At 32.4% G+C, this 22,501-nt stretch overlaps 1 protein-coding gene, 1 long non-coding RNA gene and 1 pseudogene across 3 annotated transcripts; 1 reads left to right on the top strand and 2 right to left on the bottom strand.

The window, feature by feature from the left end:
• Positions 1 to 4,566: 4,566 nt before the first annotated feature.
• LOC114749283 (uncharacterized) lies at positions 4,567 to 9,187 on the bottom strand. The gene is made up of 3 exons (XR_003740537.1): positions 8,945 to 9,187; positions 6,725 to 6,837; positions 4,567 to 4,665 (listed from the first exon to the last, which is right to left on the bottom strand). It is a non-coding gene; the product is annotated as an uncharacterized LOC114749283 (long non-coding RNA).
• Positions 9,188 to 14,106: 4,919 nt separating this feature from the next.
• On the bottom strand, positions 14,107 to 16,757 carry LOC114749282 (rust resistance kinase Lr10-like; annotated as a pseudogene).
• A 2,459-nt stretch (positions 16,758 to 19,216) lies between these two features.
• LOC114749285 (rust resistance kinase Lr10-like) lies at positions 19,217 to 22,432 on the top strand. 2 transcript variants are annotated; one of them, XM_028937776.1, is made up of 3 exons: positions 19,217 to 19,339; positions 20,495 to 21,081; positions 21,207 to 22,432. In XM_028937776.1, the coding sequence occupies exons 1-3, from the start codon at positions 19,281 to 19,283 to the stop codon at positions 22,301 to 22,303; spliced, it is 1,743 nt and encodes a 580-aa protein (XP_028793609.1). In that variant the 5' UTR covers positions 19,217 to 19,280; the 3' UTR covers positions 22,304 to 22,432. The 2 variants fall into 2 exon arrangements, with proteins under 2 accessions (XP_028793609.1, XP_028793608.1); XM_028937775.1 differs by lacking the exon at positions 19,217 to 19,339 and having other exon boundaries at positions 20,298 to 21,081.
• Positions 22,433 to 22,501: the final 69 nt, after the last annotated feature.

Below are 22,501 nucleotides of genomic sequence, written 5' to 3'. Positions count from 1 at the left end.
AATATTTTAGTTTTTTTTTTTTTTGGTTTTGGTTTTGGCTTTTGTTTTTTTTTTGTTTTGGTTTTGTTTTTAATTCGCGGAGTACTTACACTACTTTTGTACCATGTTATATAACTGTCTATTGAGAGTTAATAAAAAGGAAAGGGAGGAAAACAAAAGAAAAACTATCCATTGAGGAAGTCATTTACAAAGATTTTAGTCTTGAAAATGTATGGCATACAAGTTATGCATCCCGCTCGTGTCACATATAATAATCAATGTATAAAAAATTATAAATAGGTCAGAAATGAATTTGTACTTAAATTTAAGATCCAGAAGTATGATTCTTTTTTCCCAATGACATATTACAAAGGAGATTTTGAGCGTGAAAGAGATCTTTGTACATATTACATCATTAGTAAACATGAAAACTATATACAAATATACATCACTATTGTTAAAAAGTATAACCTGTAAGTTCCCATCACTTGCATGTTCACTAGACTACTCATAGAATGAGATATGAGATAGTAGATTATGAGCTTGAAAGAGAGTATTAGGCTTTGTCAATACCATAACATCATTATTAACCAATGAAATGAGATACTAAATCATTAAAAGCAAAATCCAAATCAGGGCACGTCATAACTGAGTAGTGTTATCATATACAAAGTGATATGCTAAACTTAATGTTACCAGATTAATTAACCTCGATTTTCAATTGCAAAGTATCATTTTCCATCACTTGTACCCTCATCTTGATTGCTTTGAGAATGTATAGAGGTAGTCAATGTTGCCTGTGTCACATCCTGAAAAATTTCACCTGGACATAAGGAGTTAAAAATTGGGATGAGGGCCAATATAGAAAGTAGACGAAGAGATAAAATAATTTTTGATGTATAACCCTGATAGGACCTGGATTGGCATTTTTGGAATTATTGGTCTAGAAAGGGCAAAACAAAAAAATTTAAAAAAAATCTAAAACATGGTAAAAATGTGAATTATAGGTTTTGAAATCTCAATGGAGACCCCAAAGGTAAAAATTATGAAAAAATAAATTATTATGAAATTTCCTGAATGTAGAGGTTTTTCGGAAAAATAGTAGAAAATAGAAAGAAAATAATTATTTTAATTAGTTAGAAGCCTCAATGATTTCAAAATAAATATGAATTAATTATTTAAATAATTCTGGGAATTTATAAAATTGGTTTTAGGTCTTAGAAGCTTAGGAATTTATTTTTGAGAATTTATTTCCCACAGTTTTACCAATAGCAAAATAAATAGTTAAAGGTGGAGAAAAATTTTAAAAATTTTCAGATCATATTCTTATATGAAAAAGGGATTTTTTATGGAGAGAAATGAATTTTTTGATGCCTAGAAAAATTATGAAATATTATTAGTGAATAATAACCAATAAAGTTTCAAAATGATTTGGGATTTTGATTTGGTTTGTGGGTTATCTTTTTGGGCCATCATAACCCATTTTTGGGCCCCACATTAAGCCCAAATAAGGTCTAATTTTGTGATAGTTTTGGACCCTACTATTTAATTAAAATAAAATCCATTTTTCATGGATAAATCTTGGAATAATCTAGTAAATGGACACTTGGATAAATCTAAATGTGTCTTGTATTGGATGGCAGCCAAGTAACCATCTTTAAGTGGCATTTGGTCATCCAAATGAGGAAAAATTGGCAGAAAATTTTGTTTGTAAATACCCCCTCACAATACCTAAAAATGATAGGAAAATTAGAAAACTTAGGGGAGGTTCTACCACTTTGAAAACCATACTTGTAGACTGAATTTTTTGAGTGATTTGGGGTAAGGAAATAGCAAGTTTTTGTCAAAGAATCATCAGGATATGTCTAAGCCTTGCTATAGCTAAGATTAAAGTTAGTTTTGGTTAGGTTTTTGCATGAATTTTTAAAGGGAACTGCTGCCCCCATTTCGATTTAAACACTTGATCATTAGGGAAGGCTAAAAACCTTAATTATGATGTGGAATAAGCTTGTTTAAGTGGTGTATGGATTGATTTTTAGAAGAAAACCAACTTAGGGTTTTGTATGATTCAATTTAGCCAAGACGGGTTCATGGTGCAGGAGATTATTTCACCTTAATTTGATGATTCTAATAGGTTTAAAATACATTTTTATGTAGGGATATTCTAAAAGGAAATATTTAAAATCATTGGAATCAAAAATAAATTTTTTGAAAATCATATACACCTATTCGGCCAAGGCTGTTTGATAAGAAGGGAGTTTGATTCTTAAAAATCTGATTAGATATTTGATGTGCATGAAAATTTGTGTAAGAATGAGCCAAGAGATTATTGATTCCAAAGGAGGAACAATTTTGTTAAAAATTAAAGAAAAAGAAGGAAATTAAGTAGGTTAAGACTAAAGTGTTGCGTTTAAGTTGTATAATTGCTAATGTGGATTGTAATTATGCTTGGATTGATAGGTTTTGTGGAAAGAAAATACGGAGAGGCTAATTAAACCAAGGAGGCCAAAACTACTTGGGCTTAGAAAGGTAGCATTGAATTATAATTTGAATGTTTTCTTTACTTGTTTAATGTGATTATGTTGTTTGCTTTAGTTGAGGAACTTGTGTTGTGATAACTGTTGATTTGATGACACTTGGTTGTACTTTGGCTAAATGCATAGAAATATGTCATGTGAAAGTGTTGATATTCCTCTCTTGTCATGATGCTAAACATGATTTTATGTGACTTGATGATGTATTGAAGTTCTAAAGCCTGTCACGTTATGTCTTACTTGATTTACATGAGAATTATAGTTCATTGCTATTAAGATTTCTATGAAATCTCATTCTCCCTTATGTCAATTTATGTCTCAAATAGGAGGTAGCTCATGTATGGACAAAGGCAAGGAATTGGTATTGGGTTGAAGGAATAATATGAATTATGTAATGTTTTCATGATGTTATGTAGTATTTTGGTAAACTATACAATGATGTTGTAATGGATTTTGGATTGTAATACCTTGTATCTATGTTTATATAATATAATGTGCTTTGATGCTGAAAAATATGGTTCATGGAATGCTCAAATGAGATGGCACATGGAAAACGGAAAAGATATTCAATGAATAATAAATTAGGGGATAAAAATGCCTTAATTAGGGGTAAACTTGTGTCACATAAAATAATAAGTAAATAGGAAAATTTGGATACAAAACTTGGTAGTTTTATAGATCTTATTTTTAGCTTTAAAACAAGTGATAAACTACTAAATTTAGAGTTTTGTGCTAAGAGATACGTCTTTTCAAAATTGGGCTAAAATACTGAAAATTCAAAAATTGACCAAATAAACAAAGCAACTTATTAAATTTTCTAGCTTTGTTTCAGATAGATATGAGGCCAACAATATTTTTTCCTTATAGAGGACATAATAAGCTTCAAATAGAAATTAGAACTACTCAGTTTCTATTTTTTTTATATTTAGTTATGAATTTTTAAAGTTAACACAAAATTCCATGAACAATGTACATAAATCCGGAAATGAAAATTTTAAAATTGAAAATTTTCCATTCTTAAGCCTTGGTAGATGACTTTAAATGATTCTAATGGATATATAATAAGGTAATAAAGGAGATGTGACATCCTGGCTAGAGGAGGATCCATCATCCACCAAAACTTCTTTATTAGGATTTAAAGAAGGTTCTAGGGGCATTTCAAGACTTTCAACATCATTTGCTTCTAGCATCTCTATTATTTTATTCATTGAAGGGCGATCTGCAGGCTTTAGTTGTATACGCCATAGTGTCATAATGAACTCTTTTTTTTTCAAATTCTTTTCTTCTTCTGCCAATCTTCCATTTCTATGTCTTTTTCTTTACTAAATTAGTCGTAAAGTCACAAGGGAAGGTAAAGTTGGCTTGAATGTTCAATATGTGGATTCAAATTCCTCCTTTGACTAGTTATTTCCATCAAAAGCATTCCAAAACTATAAACATTAGCCTTATAATGACACTCCTCCAATATTCTTATAGAATAGTTATGGAGCCATATATTTTATTGTCCCTTTTGTTGCAGTCGAAGTGACAATACTATTGTTACAAGAATATAATCTTGCTAGTCCAAAAATCGGAATCTTTAGATTGAAATTGCCATTAAGTAGAATATTGTGGGGCTCGATATCAAAATGCAATATTTAGATGTCATAGCCATGATGAAGACATGCAAGTCCATGAGCTATTTATATTTTGCAGTTCCTTCCGCACAACCCAACAAAATTTACCATTTAGCATTGTGAATCCTCCCAATAGTAGCCACTTTGCTGATAAATTCTTGGCCATTGGCTTTGGACATGCCCAACATTTTGATAGCAGCATCATATCCACTCCTTAACTTCCTCTATATACAGTGCCGAATCCTCCTTTACACCCAACTCCTTCTTAAAACCCTTTGTCACTGTCAACAAATCCTTGCAGGAGTACCTTATTGGAATGATGTTAATGAGGTCGTATGATGTCTTTGATGATAATTTCCTTCTTTTGCATATATATTCCAACAACACAATCAAGAGTGTGATGAACAAACTAAAAATCTGACTGCTATGGTTGGCAAAACAACTCTTCTTGTCACTGTTCCTAATTTTCTTGCAATCATTGTTGATTGGCTAGTATTGTAGTCACTGTGGTAATCATAAGTTATATTTGTCCAGTCCTGCAAATGTTTATTTTCACAAGGGTCATAAAATTGGCGAGTTAGAAAAATATGACTAGTTGGGGGGCAAAAAAAAAGAAAGTTTTGTGGGAAAGAAATCACCTAACATCAGATTTCTACTAAAGCACAAACAAGATCTTCCTTTATGCTTGCTCCAGTTCTTAATATAAGAGTCAATTTGACATTCAATTTAGTTCTAAATATAAGAACCTAATCTATTTTGTTTATTATTATCCATTTTTCCTAAAATAGTCTTTGTAATAATTGCAAATGTTAAAGGCTCCATTAAGTGGTAGTTTTAGTTTATATACTCCTCTGATTCTAAATATAAAACCCGTTTTGTAGTAAACACTTTACACGACAAAACGGATCTTATATTTAGGACCAGAGGGAGTACATGATTAGCAAGGGTTCTACAATAGATAATATCTATTTATTACAAATAACTAATTTAACTAATTTTGTTAATATCTCCAAATTAGTCAATTAAGTTTTGCATTAATGACCGGCTAGTATTCCTCAAGAAAAGTTTTACAAAATCAAAACAATCTCTTTCCTATAATAATTATATTTTACTCACAAATCTAATATATGTAATTTTAAAATTGGCTAGTATTGGGCTATTCTTGGGTCATGAGTGGCCCAACGACAATTTTTCAAAGGTTACACAACAGATGATACTCCCTCTGTTCTTTATTATAAAAGGCAAATAACCAAATTACGTTGATAAAAAAAACAGTTAAAATTAGTTGAGGACAATTAATATGTAAAAAGTATAATATTTTTTTCCAACAATGCCCCCATTAACAAGGAGAGAGAGTATGAGAGAGAACAATTAAATTATTAAAAGAAAGAGAAGTGGGAGGGAGAGAGAGTATGAGTTGGAGACAAAATAAATAGGGGTAAAATAGGAAATCAATACAAAAAAATAGAGACAACTTTTAAGTGTCTCTTATATATGGAAACATGCTATAAGCATCAAATATCTCTTATAATAAGAAATGGAGGGAGTAAAAACTAACGAGTTAATTGATTTTTGGTTTCTGTTTTGACCAGCAATTGGTTCTTAGTTTTGTTTCATACATTTCTATTATAATTTGAAAACAAAATATTAAACTATATTGAACCATGTGCTCATTCATTTTTTAAGTTTTTATCATAGAAAAGATAGTCATTTATGCTTCCAGATGAGTAGGCTTTTAAGTAGGCTTGCACATAGGACAGGACTGGACTGGGACAGTCTCATCCCATGTCTCGTCTCGATTAATTGATTAGGATGCACTTTGTGTTCCCCATCCTGTCCTATTCCAATTGTATCCCAGTCTCGACTGGGAGGGGGAGGGGACGGGATGTCTCACATCAAGAAGGTTGACAGATAGCTTGCAAATTTTTAGCTTTAAAATACATAATAACAACCTCCTAAAGCAAATTACATATAACTCAATCTAACTCAATTTCTCCATTATCCATGAAGGCTACAACAATCATTTAGATATAGAAGAAAAACTGTAAGTATAGAAATCCAACTCAACATGAACACAAAAATAGAAATGCAGCAACACAAATTTAAAAGCACATCAATAATCAATATTTGGTCATCCACTATTTCTTTGGCTCTTGCTCTTGATTAATCAAATTTGATGCCACTTCTTCGTCTGCAAAGAAAGAAAACAACAGGAAAAAATAATAATTTTTAGGAATCAAATAAATTTGATGTTATAAAAAAAATAATATGATCATAATTCATTTATCATGTATCACATCATTAGTGTCATTAAAGTCATCAGTGTCAAGTCCTTTTAGCTTGGATGTAGATGGAGATAGCCAATTTTGGGCACAAATAAGTGCCTCAACCATCTTAGGGGATAATGAGCTTCTGAGCTTCTAAAATTATCAATAAGACGATGTCCTGTGCTAAATGCTAATTCTGAAGACACAACGGAGATAGGCATCACCAACACATCACGAGCAATCAATGAAAGGACTCTATACTTGCTAGCATTGACTTTCCACCAACCCAAAATATCAAATGCAGGATCACGAGCTTCAATTAACTCACCTTGAAGATACTTCTCCACCTCAGCATGCTTATATATTTGAACCCCAATCTCCATTTGTGTAAGGAACCTTCCATTGCAGTGAAAGCATCATCTCCATCGATATCCAACTATTCTCATTATTCAAGTCTGTGATACTGCTGGAAGCTAGTTGTGTTTGAGTTTTAGTCTATGACATGCCAAACACACTTGAATAATCATCATACAGGTGATACAAGACATTTAAGACTTTTTTTATCATGTCTTCATGATGTGCAGGATCATAATACATATCCTCAAAAGCAAATTTTAAAATTTTCATCTTATACCTCGGGTCAAGAACTACTACTATCACTAACAAAGGATTAAAGTCGTCAAACTTCCTCTAATACTTGTCATACTTGATCTACATTTTCTTAGCCATAGAAGAGAATAAAGAATTTTGATTATTTGCCCTTCTATTCAAAATGGCAGCCACATTAACTATTTGTTGGAAGGCTACATTTGATGTCGCATAAAATGATCCTGAAAATTTCAAAGTGACATTGTAGAATACCTTCAAAAATGCAACAAACTCCTTAGCCACTTGAAAATCTGTTGTATTAGGAGGACCAACTAAGCTCTTTTCTAAAAAGATTTTTTATACTCCATATCAGTTTGCTCCATCCTATCAAACATGCTACCAAATTTAATGGTATTCTCCAACATTATATAAGTTGAATGCCACCTAGTTGAACAATCCATGCTCAAGAGACTCTTTGAATCAATTTTCATTTTTTTTCTACAAGCTCGTTGAATTTTTGATAAATTGATAGAGAAGATCTTACATATTTAATAGCATTTTGAATGGCATCAAGAGAGTAATACATGTAATTCACACCATTAGAAAAAGTCAAATTTAATATATGTGCACAACATCGCATGTGCATGAACTCTCCATCACAAACTAGACCATTCTAATATTTGAAAACGCCTTTAAAGTTGATAATGCACTATCATTTGAAGAAGCATTATCAATGGTGATAGTAAACACCTTGTCAATGCTCCATGACAATAGGCATTTCTCTATTTCTTCTGCCATTGTATCATCCTTGTGATTTTCAACCACTAAAAAATTCAAGAGTCGTTTTAGCAATTGCCAATCTTCATCAATCCAATGAGCAGTTAAGGACATATAGTTGGCATTTGGATTGGAAGTCTCTGTATTTGTAGTGAGGAAAACACGAACTTTTTCCTTTTTACAATAACTTCTCAACTTCCCGACTTCTTCAAGATACAATTTATAGCAATCTCTAGTAGCAATCATTCTAGAGGGAACTTGAAATCGAGGTTCTATGTCATTCATCATTTTAAAACCCTCACTTTACACAATCCAAAAAGGCAGTTCCTTCAATATAATAAATTTTCCAACAGCTCTTCTACATTGCTCTTTACTAAATAAATGATGTGTCAATGATTTAGAGGACCCTAGTTAAGAGGCTATAAACAATGATTGTGTCATCTTGTCAGCTTTGTTTGGATTTTTGGGATACCTCCTTGCATGTTTTCATAATCCATTTATCCCATATCTAGTAGGGTGACAAGCAATTGTAGATGTGTAATACTTGCAGTCGGTTCAGTGTTCTCTCTTAGTTTGATCCAAAGGAAGCTTGTCAAAATGCAGCCATATGTTAGATGTTTTCCTTCTTTTTGTTGGTCTTTCTTCTCCCTCAATATTTGAGGCATTTAGGGCCTCTATTGCTATTGCCTCTTTATTAGACATTGATGCTAAATCATTGCTTTCAGCTTCAAAATCTCCTTTAACATTTCTAATGTTTTTTCTAGTAATGGGCGTAGTGCCAATAGTGGCCATCTTCCTAAGCAGATTAAGCAGCATTGAACAGATTAAACAGATTAAGCAGATTTAGTTTTTCATAGTGAATCCAATTTTCAATTTTTAAGTAGCAGAGTCAAAGAATGCCTATTAATAAATTTCAGAATCAAAATTTTCATGATTTTCAAGACTCCTACTGGTTTAAATGCAAAGTCAATGAACAAAGAAGCAGCACAATACAAGGGGATTGGGGATTGGAGACGGGCAGATAGTAACATGGAAACCATTAAAGCATCGGTGAACAAGAAATTTCTTTCATAGCATCTCCCTCTTACTAATATAGTAATAATGTAGTAATGGAACAATGGGAGTGGGTATTAGGTGATGAGGGGTGGGATTAGGGATGATGAACAGATGGAGAACAACTTACCTGCTGCCATAGGAAGGATAATGAATGAACAGAGAGTGACTGATGAAGCAAGCAACAGTGGGACTTGCGAGCCGCGAGCCACGAGCCTGTAATCAATCGATGGTGGCACAAAGCAAGTGATGGCAGAAGCTGCGAGCCTGCGAAGCCAAGAAGGAGTCAAAGAGAATGACTGAACCATATTTCAATTTTGGGGTGGAGAAGCTCAAATTCAAAAGCCAAGAGCGAGAGGCAAGAAGGAGATTAGGATTTAGGAGAAGATAAAGTAGGTTAAACCTCATACGAAGATAGATATACATGCTAGTTGGTAATGTCAAATACTACTTCTGGTTCTTAATATAATACTTAGTTAACTAATTTGAGGAGATTAAAAAAGTTAATTAAGTTAGTTATTTGTAATAAATAGATATTGTCTCTTCTAAAATACATTTGCTAATTATGTGTATTAGCTAGAACTATCATTTCATGAAACTTTTAACATGTGCAAACTATAAGGACTATTTTGAAAAAAATAGATAAATATGAAAGACAAAGTGGATTGTAGTTTTATATCTGTGACCAAATTAAAAGTTAAGCAAGCTCTTACATAAAGATCGGAGGTAGTATAAAATTCTATGTACAACAGTTGCAAATGAGTAAGACATAAGTATCAATTTCAATTGAAGTTTTTGAGCGATAATTATTGTTTGGTACTATATCTGGTTTTTAATATAAGAGTTAGTTTATTAATTTAAGTAAAGGGTGAAGGGGCAAATTTATCTATCATAATATCAAAAAAGAGTACCAGGCACCATAACAAAATCTTGGATACAAAAATGAATACGAACTTTTTAAAATGGGACGAAAATACCAGATCTGTTAGTGGTGCTAAACGTCCATTATTTTTTTTTTGGGGTCCCACTTTATCCAGATGTCACCCTTTCATCTTCATCCTTCCTGGGTTTCTCTCCGCAATTTGACTAGGTCTCTCCCCGACATCCATCTCTCTCCCTGAGTCTCTGTTGCTTTCCTTTCAAAGAGAAAAGAAGCACGAGAGGAGAGAGAGAAGAGGATGTTGAAGAGCTTTACGTCTTCAAATTTGCCATTGTAAGTAGAACCTAGAATTGCCGCTGCACAGATTGTGTTTTCATCCACCATCTCCATCGCTCTCGTTGGGTCCATCAATGCTTTTGAAACCTTCACTTCCTTGAGTTTCACCTTAAAATACATCGCAAATTTCTTCCAACAATGTTCTGCCACCTCTTCTTGAAGGCCAGCTCCATGCCAGCATTATCGCTTCCAACGATCCAACCTTTCCCCCCTCTCATGCCGTTACTTTCACTTCCTTCTATCAGGGCATTGAACAATCTTGCTAGCATTTTCATGCATTGATTTTCTCATAATATTCATCAAATCTCACATGGATCACACACATATAACAACATCGATATTTTTGAAGAAAAAGACCGATCGAAGACGTCCGTGAATGTCGGTGGTCATTGGGTAACTTGGGAAGAGAGTGGGTGGCAAAGGTGTGTGAAAAAAGGAGATTTCAGAAGGTGGTTTTGGGAGAGACATGGTGAAGTACATCTTGTGGCTTTTTTTGTGAGAAGAGGGAAAACACAAAGAAAACTAGGAAGAATGTGTTTTCCTGATATATGTTGGGGAGGAGGATTTGAACCAAGCAATGTTGGAGGCTATTTATATTGATTTTATATCATGGGACAACGGGCTCTATATATGGTCTATATGATGTGGTAAAACTAGAGAGAGTGAAGTACAAATTAAAGCTTTTCTTGAATACTAAGGAAGGATGAGAGTGAGAGGGTGACACAAGAATAAAGTGAGATGTAGGGGGAAAAAAATTAATGGACGTTTAGTACTATTAACAGATTTGGTATTTGTAGTATCTTAAATTTTATGAAAAAAATATTAGTAAAAAAATTCAAAAAAATAAAAATATATAAAATATAAAATAATAATATTTTATTATTATAATAAAATAATAATGTTATTATAAATGGAAAAGGAACAGGTGAAGATTAGAGATAAAAAGAGAGCAAGAGGAAAATAAAGAAAGAAAGAAGGGAGAGCAGAAAGAGTGCAAGAGGGAGTTGGAAGCAAATTAGCGATTATTGTGAGGGAGAGGACAAGCTTTAGAAATAATTTAGATACATAAAATTATTTCTTTTCATCAAAATTTCTTTATAAATATTTTTTATATATTTTAAACTTTATAATGACAGTATTACTATGGTGATTAAAGAAAATTTTGAGATTTAGGTATAGAATAATTATTGAATTTTGATAATCGATAACCACAGAAATTTAGAGGTAAATGAGTAATTAATTTTAATCAGTTTAGATTTGCCCATTTGTTGGTTTTTAGTATTTAAATTAATTTTTATTTGAAAAATCTGTTATTTATGATATATCTCATATTTTTACCGATTAAAATTAATTTAAATAATTTATTTTGGTTGTTTGACATATTATTGAGATTTTAATTGGTTAAGTTTTATTGATGGGGTGACTGGAGGTTTTAAAATAATTATTTTAGTTAAAAGAGTTTATTATTTGTGGAAACAAAATCTGATAGTCATACCATTAAAATTTGATTAGATTATTTATTTATAAATATTTTAGGTACTATTAAATTTTTGATAGTTTAATTTTAAGGTTTAAACTTTAAATAGGATTTTTAAGAATTTAAATCATAATAATTTAATATTTTGAAATTTTGAAAATTTTTTTTATTAAAGTAAATAATTCAGACGATATGAATAAATAATTTGGCTTGTTAGAAAATTATAAATTGGTTCTAAAATACTTAACTTTGGGTTATAAGAGTTGCAGAAATTTAGAATAAAAATTAAATTAAATTAAATTAAAAATTTAACTAATATATATAAGCTTAATTAATTAATTAATTAGCTTGTATTAATATGTGGTTATATTAATTGTGTAGATTAATTATTGGTTGAGTAAGAGATTGACCTTGTGGTAATCCTTTTTATTGTTTTGGTGAGAGATAACCACTTTTCACTTATTATATATGTTAATATGTTGTTTTTTAGTATTTTGATATTTTGAAATAATGATGTGCTATTTGAAACTAAAAGAGATATGTTATACTTTGGGCTATGAAAATTTGTCTTGTGAGACTTTTGAAATGATAATTGAGTTGTTTGGAAAAATATATTATCATTATCTCTTATGGATTATATTGAGAAAATAATGAGATATATCTCGTTATATTGTGAATGATTGGACATTATTTGGATTTTGAGTTGAGTCCTATTCTACCATGTGATAAGACCGTCATTGGTGCATATTGGTTGGCTTCCTTCATCCCCATAGTGAGGAATAAGCCTTTGTGGCTTTTTATTTGTCTCCCAGAGTGAGAGATAGGCCTATATGTTTGATTGATCTCCCATAGTGAAAGATAGACTTATGTGGCTTGTGTTTAGCTCCCAATATAAGGGTTTGGATGATTAAGATTATCTGAACATGCATGTTTTATATTTCTATTGATATATCTATATTTCTTAAGAACTAATAACTGTCCCACTTAATATCTTACGAGCACATGTTAGTATGTATGATAAGTTGAAAAGTTGGTTACTGAGACTTTTGTTTCATCTCATGGTTTCTACTATCTTCAGGTGATAGTTCAAGTGATTGGTCCATCAAGGAAGGCTTCGAAGGTTAATGTGCTGTTATAGTTTGTAGAGCCTCCCTTATTTTGTTTTATGTGCTGATTTATTATATATTGCTACATAGAGCTCATCTATTTTAGTGTTGTAAACTAATATTTTTAATTACTACTACCTAATATGGGGGCATTAGAAGGACAAATGCCTTTAAGTCTTTGCGTGTTGCGCTTTTTTAAAAGTGTTGACTTTTGACTAATGAACTTTATAACTTATTTTAAAATGATTTATCAATTCGTATGTTTGATAGTATAAGTTTTGTTTGAGCTAATGATTTAATGGTATTTTTTGGATTTTGGATGTCCAAGGTCCAAGTTAATGATTGATATTACTCGTAATACAAGTTTATTCCTTTTAACCATGATAGTGGTTTTATAATTTTAAGGTTTTTTCTTTTCTATTATGATTAATCTTTTAAATAAATTATTTGATTTAATCCAAATGAGTTTTTGGAAGAACGGTCGTCTCAGTATTTTTGCTCTGTTTTGAAAAGTTCATATGTATTTTTACACCCAACATTTTATTATGGTGCTTAGTGCTCTTTTTTAATATTACAATAAGTAAATTTGCCCCTTCATCCTTAAGTAAATTGAGAAAGCATGTTAAGTTAGTTATTTGTAATAAATAGGTACTATCTTTCTTAGAATACTGTCGCTAATTATGTATATTAGTTAAAATTATTACTTGATGGATCTTTAACTTTTGCAACTATTACAAAAATTATTTTAGAAAAAAATGAATAATAAAAGACGAAATGGATTTGAATATTATATTTAGGACTAAATTGAATGTCAAATTAGTTATTATATTAAGAACTAGAGGTAGTAGATTATAAGCTTAAAAGAGATTACACTAAGATCTTGTTTGGTATGAAGCATTGAAAATGAGGGATTGAGATTATGACTGCAATTGAGAAAAATTATTGAAATAATATTTAGCATGAGTAATTGCTTGTTACATGGAATTAAGCAAACCCATAGAGATGGGGTTGGAAAATATCACTTCCCCATGGTATTCCCCAATTTCACATATATAGGTTTAGCTAATCCCTTATAACAAGCAGCTTTTGATACTAAATACCTTTTTAATAGATTTTCTTAATCGCAATCCTTATTCTTTATTTTCAATACTTCCTACTAAATGAGACCTAATAGTTTTTGGACATATCCGGCGTCATTACTATGGTAAAAGCATGCTGAATTGTTAAGGCAAAACCCAAATCCGAACAATAACTGTATATTGCCATCAAACACATATATGATAAGTTCAAACTTTAAAAAGCTACAAGCTTTGGCCTAGCTTCTTTTTCAATTGCATTTTAGTTTCTATTACTTGTGCTCTCACCTAGCTAGATTGCTATGAGAACATCCATAAATAGTGGATGTTGTTTGGTTTGAGTTGGACATATGATCCACAAAAACAGTTATTCGGATACAGAGAAGGTTTTAGAGGCATTTCGAGACTTATAACATCATTTGCTTATAACATTTCTATCACTTTGTTCATTGAAGGACGATCAGTAGGTTTTAGTTGTATACACCAAAGTGCTACTATGAACATTTTCTTTGCTAAATCCTTTTCTTCTTTTGTCAAATCTTCGATTGCAATATCTTTATCATTATAAAGTTGATCACAAATCCACAAAGGAAAATAAAGTTGGCTTGAATGTTCTACGTGTGGATTCAAATTCCTTCTTTGGCTTGCAATTTCCATCAAAAGCATTCCAAAACTATAAACATCAGCCTTGTAAGAAACTCCTCCAATGTTCTTGTAAAATAATTTAGGAGCCATATACCTATTGTTCCTCTTGCTGCAGTTAAAGTTACAATACTATCACCAACAAAATACAATCTTGCCAATCCAAAATATGAAATCCTTGGAGTAAAATTATCATCAAGAAGAATGTTATGGGGCTTAATATCAAAATGTAATATCTGCATATCGCATCCATGGTGAAGGTAAGCTATCCCACGAGCTACTCCCAGAGAAATCTCATATATCTTATTAAGACTCAAGGAGACCCTTTCTTTCTTTGAAAAAAATATATTTATCCAAAGATCCATTTGACATGAATTCATAGACAAGAGCACACTTAGTTCCTTCCACAAAAAAACCCGAAGAGATGAACCACATTTAAATGGTGTACCCTCCCAATGGTTGCAACTTCACTGATAAATTCTTGACCATTGGCTTTGGATTTGCCCAACATTTTAACAGCAACGTAAGATCCACTTCTTAGCTTCCCTTTGTTTACAGTTCCCAGGCCTCCTTCACCTAACTTAATCTTAAAACCTTCTGTCATTGCTCTTAATTCCTTGTAGGAGTACCTTATTGGAATAAGGTTTTGGAGCCTTATAAAATCTTCAATGTTCTCAAACATTGACATGTGCCTTCTCCGGTATGTATAAATCAACACTATGGATAGTAGTAGGACCCCAATTGAGAATCTGACTATGATGTACGGCACAAGACCTATTGCAGTGAGTATTCCCAATTTGATTGCTGGATTTGTTAGAATAGAATCGGTGTCATTGTGGTGAGGGTATATACCCTTCCTTGCTGTTTCGTCTAGTCCTGTACGCGTTTTTTCCCCACAGATAAACACCATATAATTGGTTAGTAGTGACAAGAATATGACTACTTGAATACACATATAATTAAGTATTAATGCTATTTTAGTCCCTGAAATTGATTTCTTTTTTGTTTTAGTTTCTAAAATTTAAAGCCAGTGGTTTTATTTTTGAAATTTAATTTCATTTTTATTCATCTAAAGATTTTTAGTCCTTAAAATAGTATTTTTGGTCTGAGACAAGATGTCAAGAACCAAAATTATTAGTTTCAAATTTTAGGGACTAAAATTAAAATTAAGTAAAATTTTAGGGGTTATTAATTAACCTTAGAATTAATTATTAGTATTCCTTTTACAGTAGGATTTTATACAAATGAAAAAGAACAAGGTATAAAAATATAAGTAATAATATGTAAATAAATTGTATTATATTGGGTTAAAACATTTTTTCTATCTTTGATTTTGCCTACCCTGAGAAGTAAGACACTAAGACATGTGGATATGTGATGAGACGTAGGTTTGATATCTGGAGTGAAACTTTATTTGATGTTTATAAAGTATTTAAAATCATGAGTAACATCATTTTTTATATAAAGTTTATTTTATTTTTGACCATGACAAGATATAAAGTTTATAGACTTTTGTTTATGGCATAAATAAGGAGTCAATCAAAAGTGTTATTTTTATATTGTCGTGGACTTGTTTTAAAAGGATGATGAAAAAGTGTAGTAATTTACTTGTAAAATATAAGATCCCTTTTTCCCAATTCAATCACTTAATATTCGTATGTGCTCAGGCCAAAAAAAAAAAATCGTATGTGCAGAATCAATTTGACTTGGCATATCTAAATGAAGATAGATATGGCACAAATTATAAGTAAGAAATTAAAATAAAATATTTATTGAGAAGATATATAAAAATTGATCAATTAATTAATTAAGAAATTAAATTAAAAGCGTGGCTAAACCCAATAAAATAACAAGAAACGTACCAGGGATGAGATAGAACCTTACCTTTGTCCAATCCATAAAGAAAATCTGCAAGGAAATTTTAGGAGTGTCAACAACGGTAGTGATTGAATACAAAATAAGTATCTAGTTGTATCTTGTTTTCCTTTAAAATTTATAGGCCGGATCAAGGGAAAAAAAAGGACTGGACTGGCCAGTTCAACTGGAAAACTGATGAACTGGTCTGCAGTCTAGTCTGGTTTAATTGTTGGACCGGTGGTTTGACGAACCGGTAAAACCGGTATTAAACTAGGTAACCCGGTTCAGTGGGTTGCCTAGTTTATTTTTTTTGGCTAGCCAGACTGCTCAAAACGATCCCGTTTTATTTTTTTAAAAAAACTTCTTTAGTCTTGGTTCTTCCCTTTCGGCTTACCTAGTCCAGGGGTGTTTACCTAGTCCAGTGGTGTTAAGTCCCCTAATCCTTGCTCCCTCCTAGCCTTCCCTGACTCCCCTGTACTCATGCAACTGTCCTCCCTTCCTCAAACCAAAATCACGATTGCCTCCTCCAAATCGGTCACCACCTCCTGCTTCGCCTTCACCACTCCCATTGTAGAAGGTAGAACCAAATGTCTAAGGCTCTGAACTCGCAAGTCTCTCGCCCCTGGCATTCGCAGTTTGCAGAAGGCAGAAGTAGAATCAAAAGTCACAGGACTCCCTCAAATCACAGTCGACATTGTCCCTTCGCCCTTCGGTGCATCGAGTTTTGGGTAAGCTAGAAATTGTTCCCTTTCAGGTAGATTGTGTTTTTTTGGATTAAAGAGGTGCCTTAGCTCCTTCTTTCTCTCTGGCTGTCGAACAGTTTGGGAAGGGAGGAGTCAGGAGATGAAAATTTTATTTTGATCTCTGAACACTTGAAGTAGGAGGGGAAAGTAGTTGATGATTTTTTTTTTGTTTTGCTGAAATAATATAGATTTTGTTTCATTGGATTGAATTGAATTGAATTGATTCTGGATATAAAAATTATTGTGTCTATGATATCCTATCTTGAAAGGTGAATTTTATAGGTCTGAAGATAATTTGATCTTTATGAGAGTAATTTTTTTATTTGAAAATTCCAGATTATATCCATTGATACATACGGTATATGGTGAAATTGAATTATATTATTTTAGTTATATTATTTTAATATGACTGGTCCGACCAGTAACCCTTGACCTAGTGCCTCAACTGATTTAATTCCTAGTCCGGTTTTTTGTTCCTTGGGCTGGCTATGTTACGGAAAGTGATATATAACCTTTTATATGATAATAGCAAATAATTAAATTAATCAATTTTTTTATATATGTGAAAAAGCTCATTAATTACCTTCTGCCAATATGCGCCACTTTGATAAATGACCCGCAATACTCAGAAATATTAAAAATTAAAAACCGCAAATATAATGTCATCGTGTTGAATATGGAAATCTCAATTGAGAAAAAACTAATTTTTTTTCATTAATCATTGATTAATTTTAGCGGGGAAAAAGTTTTGTTTCATTTAAGCCAAGAAAACTGTGAAAACAAATCTGAATTAAGTAAGATGTACTACTATTGAGTAAATGGTGGGTGTTTCTTAATATAAATATAAGTTTAATATTTAATTTAGTTCTAAGTCAAAGATCTTAATCTATTTTTTATTTCATATTTATTTTTAAAAAATATTTTTTAATAGTTATACATGTTAAAAATTTCATCAAATAATAGTTATAATTAATAAATGATTAGTAAAGATATTCTAAAAAGATAACATTTCTTTAGTATAAATAATTAATTTAACAAATATTTGTAATCTATTCACATTAGTTAACTTACTCTTATATTAAAAACACGGAAGTAGTAATTATTAACTCAAATAAAATAATATATTTAATTTAAACCAGAAACGGAAAAATATATTTAATTTAATTTTTCCGACCTCACCCCTGTATGAATATTCTCTCACCTCAATAATGAAACAAAATCACAAGTTCACAACACACACACTCCTCCGTTGGAAAATTGTCACATTATATATATAATTCCTTTATAACAATAAATTAAATTTCTTATTTTTAATAATTTTATTTTCAGTATTTTTTTTAAATGGCCACATTATACATATAATTTTTCTAATAATAAATTAAATTTATTTACTTTAATAATTTGATTTTCCTTCTTAAAAAATAGTCACATTATATATATATATCTAATATTAGATATATACTATTTAATAAATTCATGTCCTTTTGAATCATTTTATATCCAAACTTACTTTTATATTTATCATCCAAAACAAGTTTCAGCTTCTCAAACTGACTGTTTTTCAAATCCAATCCAAATATAAATCAAATTACCCTATCTGACTTCTATCCAATCTAACTTCTGTAAAAGTCAGATTGAAAAAAAAAATTACTTCTTCACCGCTAATCCAAACACATCCTAATACACCTACTGGGAAACGCAACGCATCTGAGACTTGTTGTTTTTGGGGCCAAAGAGCATTTACGATCACTTGGGCATTTAAAATCAACACAAGCTCTTCGCCACCATGAAAGCTCAAATCCAGAGGAAAGTACTGTGTGAATATCAACGTAGGACTTGTTTCTTCGATCTCCCATTGACTCCCAATCTGAGGCTATAGGGGCTACCGATTTCACACGACACTGAGATTTTAACTGGTAAGCCGGTAAATCTCTGGCCACGGCATAAACATGGCTACCTCTTTCCCAATTCACGCAGGTAGCTGTGTCCAGGTACGCCGCGTCGTCCCTCACTGGACCTCTGCACTTCAGGTACACTGCGTGCTTGAATGTAAATTGTTTGTACGTCGAACAGCGTCGTAAGGTTGACGGCGATGAGTGTCAGTGAAATTGGATAGGGATAAGAAATAGAGAGGGAGGGAAGAGCAATTTCCCTCCTGGATTCCAGGATCTACGAGTCGGATTGTGAGGTTGCTGTGGTCGATTCCTAGCACTCTGTATGTTGTTGAATTCAGATGAAGTAGAGTGATGTCGTTTTCACAGGCTAGCTCGTAGATTGGATCGCCACAGCCGGGCGGGTCATCTCTTAGTCGAAATGGGTGTCTGATGTTTGTGATAATGCCGCACCGAGATGGAGCACAGGACTTGCTCTGTTCTTGGGAGCTTGCAAGTCCATGCGTTAGAAGCAGTGTAAGCAACACTAAGTCCCACCGCCTTAAGCCTTTGTCTCTCTCCATCGTTCACAATGATGTGCAGTTGTTGATTCTAAGCTTTGTTGTTCAATAAATTCCTTTTCTTCTATGTAATAAACACAGCTCCTTGTCATTTTTCCTTTATTTCTTATCCACGCGGCCAACTTGTGTTTTTCTTTTTCCAAAGTTGACTTCACTTTCTGACTAATGACTTGTCTTTACATCTCTCTTGGTCACTATGAATATTGACTAACTGCTAGAGTAGTTTCCCCCCGTTTTCCTGTACATTAGGAAATACAAATTAAATAATTTCTTATCTGAAAGTTCTAAAGAGATTGATAATTAAGTGAAGAAAAAGAACGAATTTGATCAATCCAAAACTTCTAATTACTTAAGTAGCACCATAGACCACGGCTAACAATTTTGGTCAATTCAAAGGTTTTACTTAAGTCGTATCGTAAACCATGGGCCAATTTTAGTCAATTTTGATCAATTCAAAGCTTTTACTTAAATAGCATCATAGATCACGATGGACAATTTTGATCAGTTATACTCAATTCAAAACTTGAGTAGTATTGTAGTCCACATGCCATGGCAAATAATTTCAGTAAACTCTAATCAATTTAACACGTTTATTTAAATAGCACCATAAACCACGACAAACAATTTTGGTCATCTATGATCAATACAAAAATTTTACTTAAGCAGCACCATAGACCATGGCTAACAATTTCAAAGAACTGTAATCAATTCAAAGCTTTTACTTAAGTAGCATCGTAAACCACAAGCCATGGCAAACAATTTTGGTCAATTCTGATTAATCCAAAGCCTTTCTTAAATAGTGCCAAGGTTCATGGTAAACAATTTTGATCAACTCTAGTCAATACAAAGCTTTTCCTTAACTAACACCATAAACCAATGCAAACAATTTTGGTCAAATATGATCAATCCAAAGTTTTTTACTTTAGTAGCATCACAGACCACGACAACAATTTTAACCCAAAGTGCACTTCCAAGTCAATTCCTTCTTCTCCTTGCTTTCATTCTAAATGAAATATATGTCGTGTCACCTAACATATATTGGTATCCCAATCCAACTTTCATGCACAACTCGGAAAAGAAAATATTTCCTTACCATGTTTTGCTATCGCAGATTTTTGTTGTTGGTGATATTCCAGCTATCAATGTTCCTTGTGAAACAAGGGAATAGTCTGAACCAGCGTGTGCCTAATTATAAAACTGTTCCATTCCATCTCTTTGACCATGGCAGGATGGTTGAGTTCCCGTCCATCCCTGCTCTTGAAGGAGTAAGTCTTCGCGTCTATGACAGAGACTATAAATCCCACATCTTACACACAGAGGATCCAGAAGGTTGTCTTCCCAAACTCTTTCTACAACATCGTCTCTACAATTCATCCATTTATCCTTTAGAGTTTTATGATATGACCAAAGAAAATGTTACTTTCTTCAATTGTTCTTCACTTGGGTCGAGATACCTTAGACACGAACACCTTTCCAATTCATCTGCACAAGATATGGTTGTCTGCCCAATTTATGCTATTTCCTCCGAAGATAGTATCCTGGAGTGGGACCTTGCTTTCTGCACCAAGATGTTTCAGGTAGTTTCTCCGATTTCCGCAATGTGCCTTCAAAGAAATGTCTTGCAAATCAAATTTCCACAACCAAATTCTGATATTGAAAAGGGCAAAACCAGGAAGATTCTTGGAATTGTTTTCCCAGGTGCTTGTGACAATCATCGACTTTGCTTTTCCTCTTTTGCTCTTTTTTCCCCCTCTCAACTTGGCTTTTGGTTTGTTCCTTTGATTGAAATTGGATGTTTAATTTACATGCTTTTGTAACTCCAGGTTCAATTCTATTGGCGTTGGTGTTCATTGCGTGCTTTTACATATATCTCTATTTCAAAGAAAAAGGAGATGATCAAGTGAGATTGGAAAAGTTTTTGGAGGATTACAAGGTACATAAACCTACTAGATTTTCTTATGCTGACCTGAAAAGAATCACAAATCATTTCAAGTATAAATTAGGTGAAGGAGCTCATGGAGAAGTGTTTAAAGGTAAGTTATCTACCGAAATCCAAGTGGCAGTGAAAGTAATCAATAATTCAGATAGCGATGGGCAAGAGGTCATCAATGAAGTGGGGACTATGGGCAAAATTCATCACATCAATGTTGTTCGTTTGCTAGGCTTTTGTGCTGATGGTTTTCATCGTGCTCTTGTTTATGACTTCTTTCCAAATGGTTCCCTTCAGAAGTTCATAACTTCGCCAGACAACAAGGAAAATTTCCTTGGATGGTTGAAATTGCAACAATTAGCCCTTTCCATAGCTCAAGGGATTGAATATCTTCATCAAGGTTGTGATTACCGAATTCTTCACTTTGACATCAATCCTCGTAATGTGCTGTTAGATCACAATTTTACTCCAAAAATTTCTGATTTTGGCCTAGCTAAATTGTGTTCTAAAAATCAAAGTACAATATCAATAACAGCAGGTAAAGGAACTTTGGGTTATATTGCCCCTGAAATATTCTCTCGAAACTTTGGAAAGGTGTCATATAAAGCAGATATTTACAGTTATGGAATACTGCTACTAGAAATGGTTGGTGGAAGGAAAAATGTTGACACTAATCCAGAAACCTTACAAGTGTTATACCCAGATTGGATCCATAGTTTGATGGAAGGAGGTGATATAAGTATCCATATGGAAGATGAAGATGACATTAAGATTGCGAGAAAACTAGCAATTGTGGGACTTTGGTGCATTCAATGGCATCCAGCAAATCGTCCTTCCATGAAGACCATTATTCAAATGCTAGACGGAGAGGTTGATAAATTAAAGGTGCCTCCTACTCCATTTGACTTTGCCACTTCAACTAATATGAGTACCATTATTCCTACGAGACATTTGAATTTAGAGTTAGAAGTGGTTCATGAATTCGAATAAATACTTGAGTGTGTATGAATACATGTAATTTTTACTTTTATTGAGAGTATTTTGTGAGGCTTGTAATATTATTTTCATGTTTATCCATAGATTAAATCAATTATTATCTATTTCCGTTCCATGTCCAAATTGATGCTTTCTATTTAGGATCACTTTCTGTCTTTAATATAAGAATGAATTGACTCATTTAAGTAAATT

Source organism: Neltuma alba, unplaced genomic scaffold (assembly GCF_004799145.2).
Source record: "Neltuma alba isolate B1F8T4 unplaced genomic scaffold, ASM479914v2 tig00006007_pilon, whole genome shotgun sequence".
Classification (NCBI taxonomy): Eukaryota; Viridiplantae; Streptophyta; class Magnoliopsida; order Fabales; family Fabaceae; genus Neltuma; species Neltuma alba.
The sequence above is the reverse complement of the archived record's forward strand: the minus strand, read 5'-3'. Positions and strand labels throughout refer to the sequence as shown.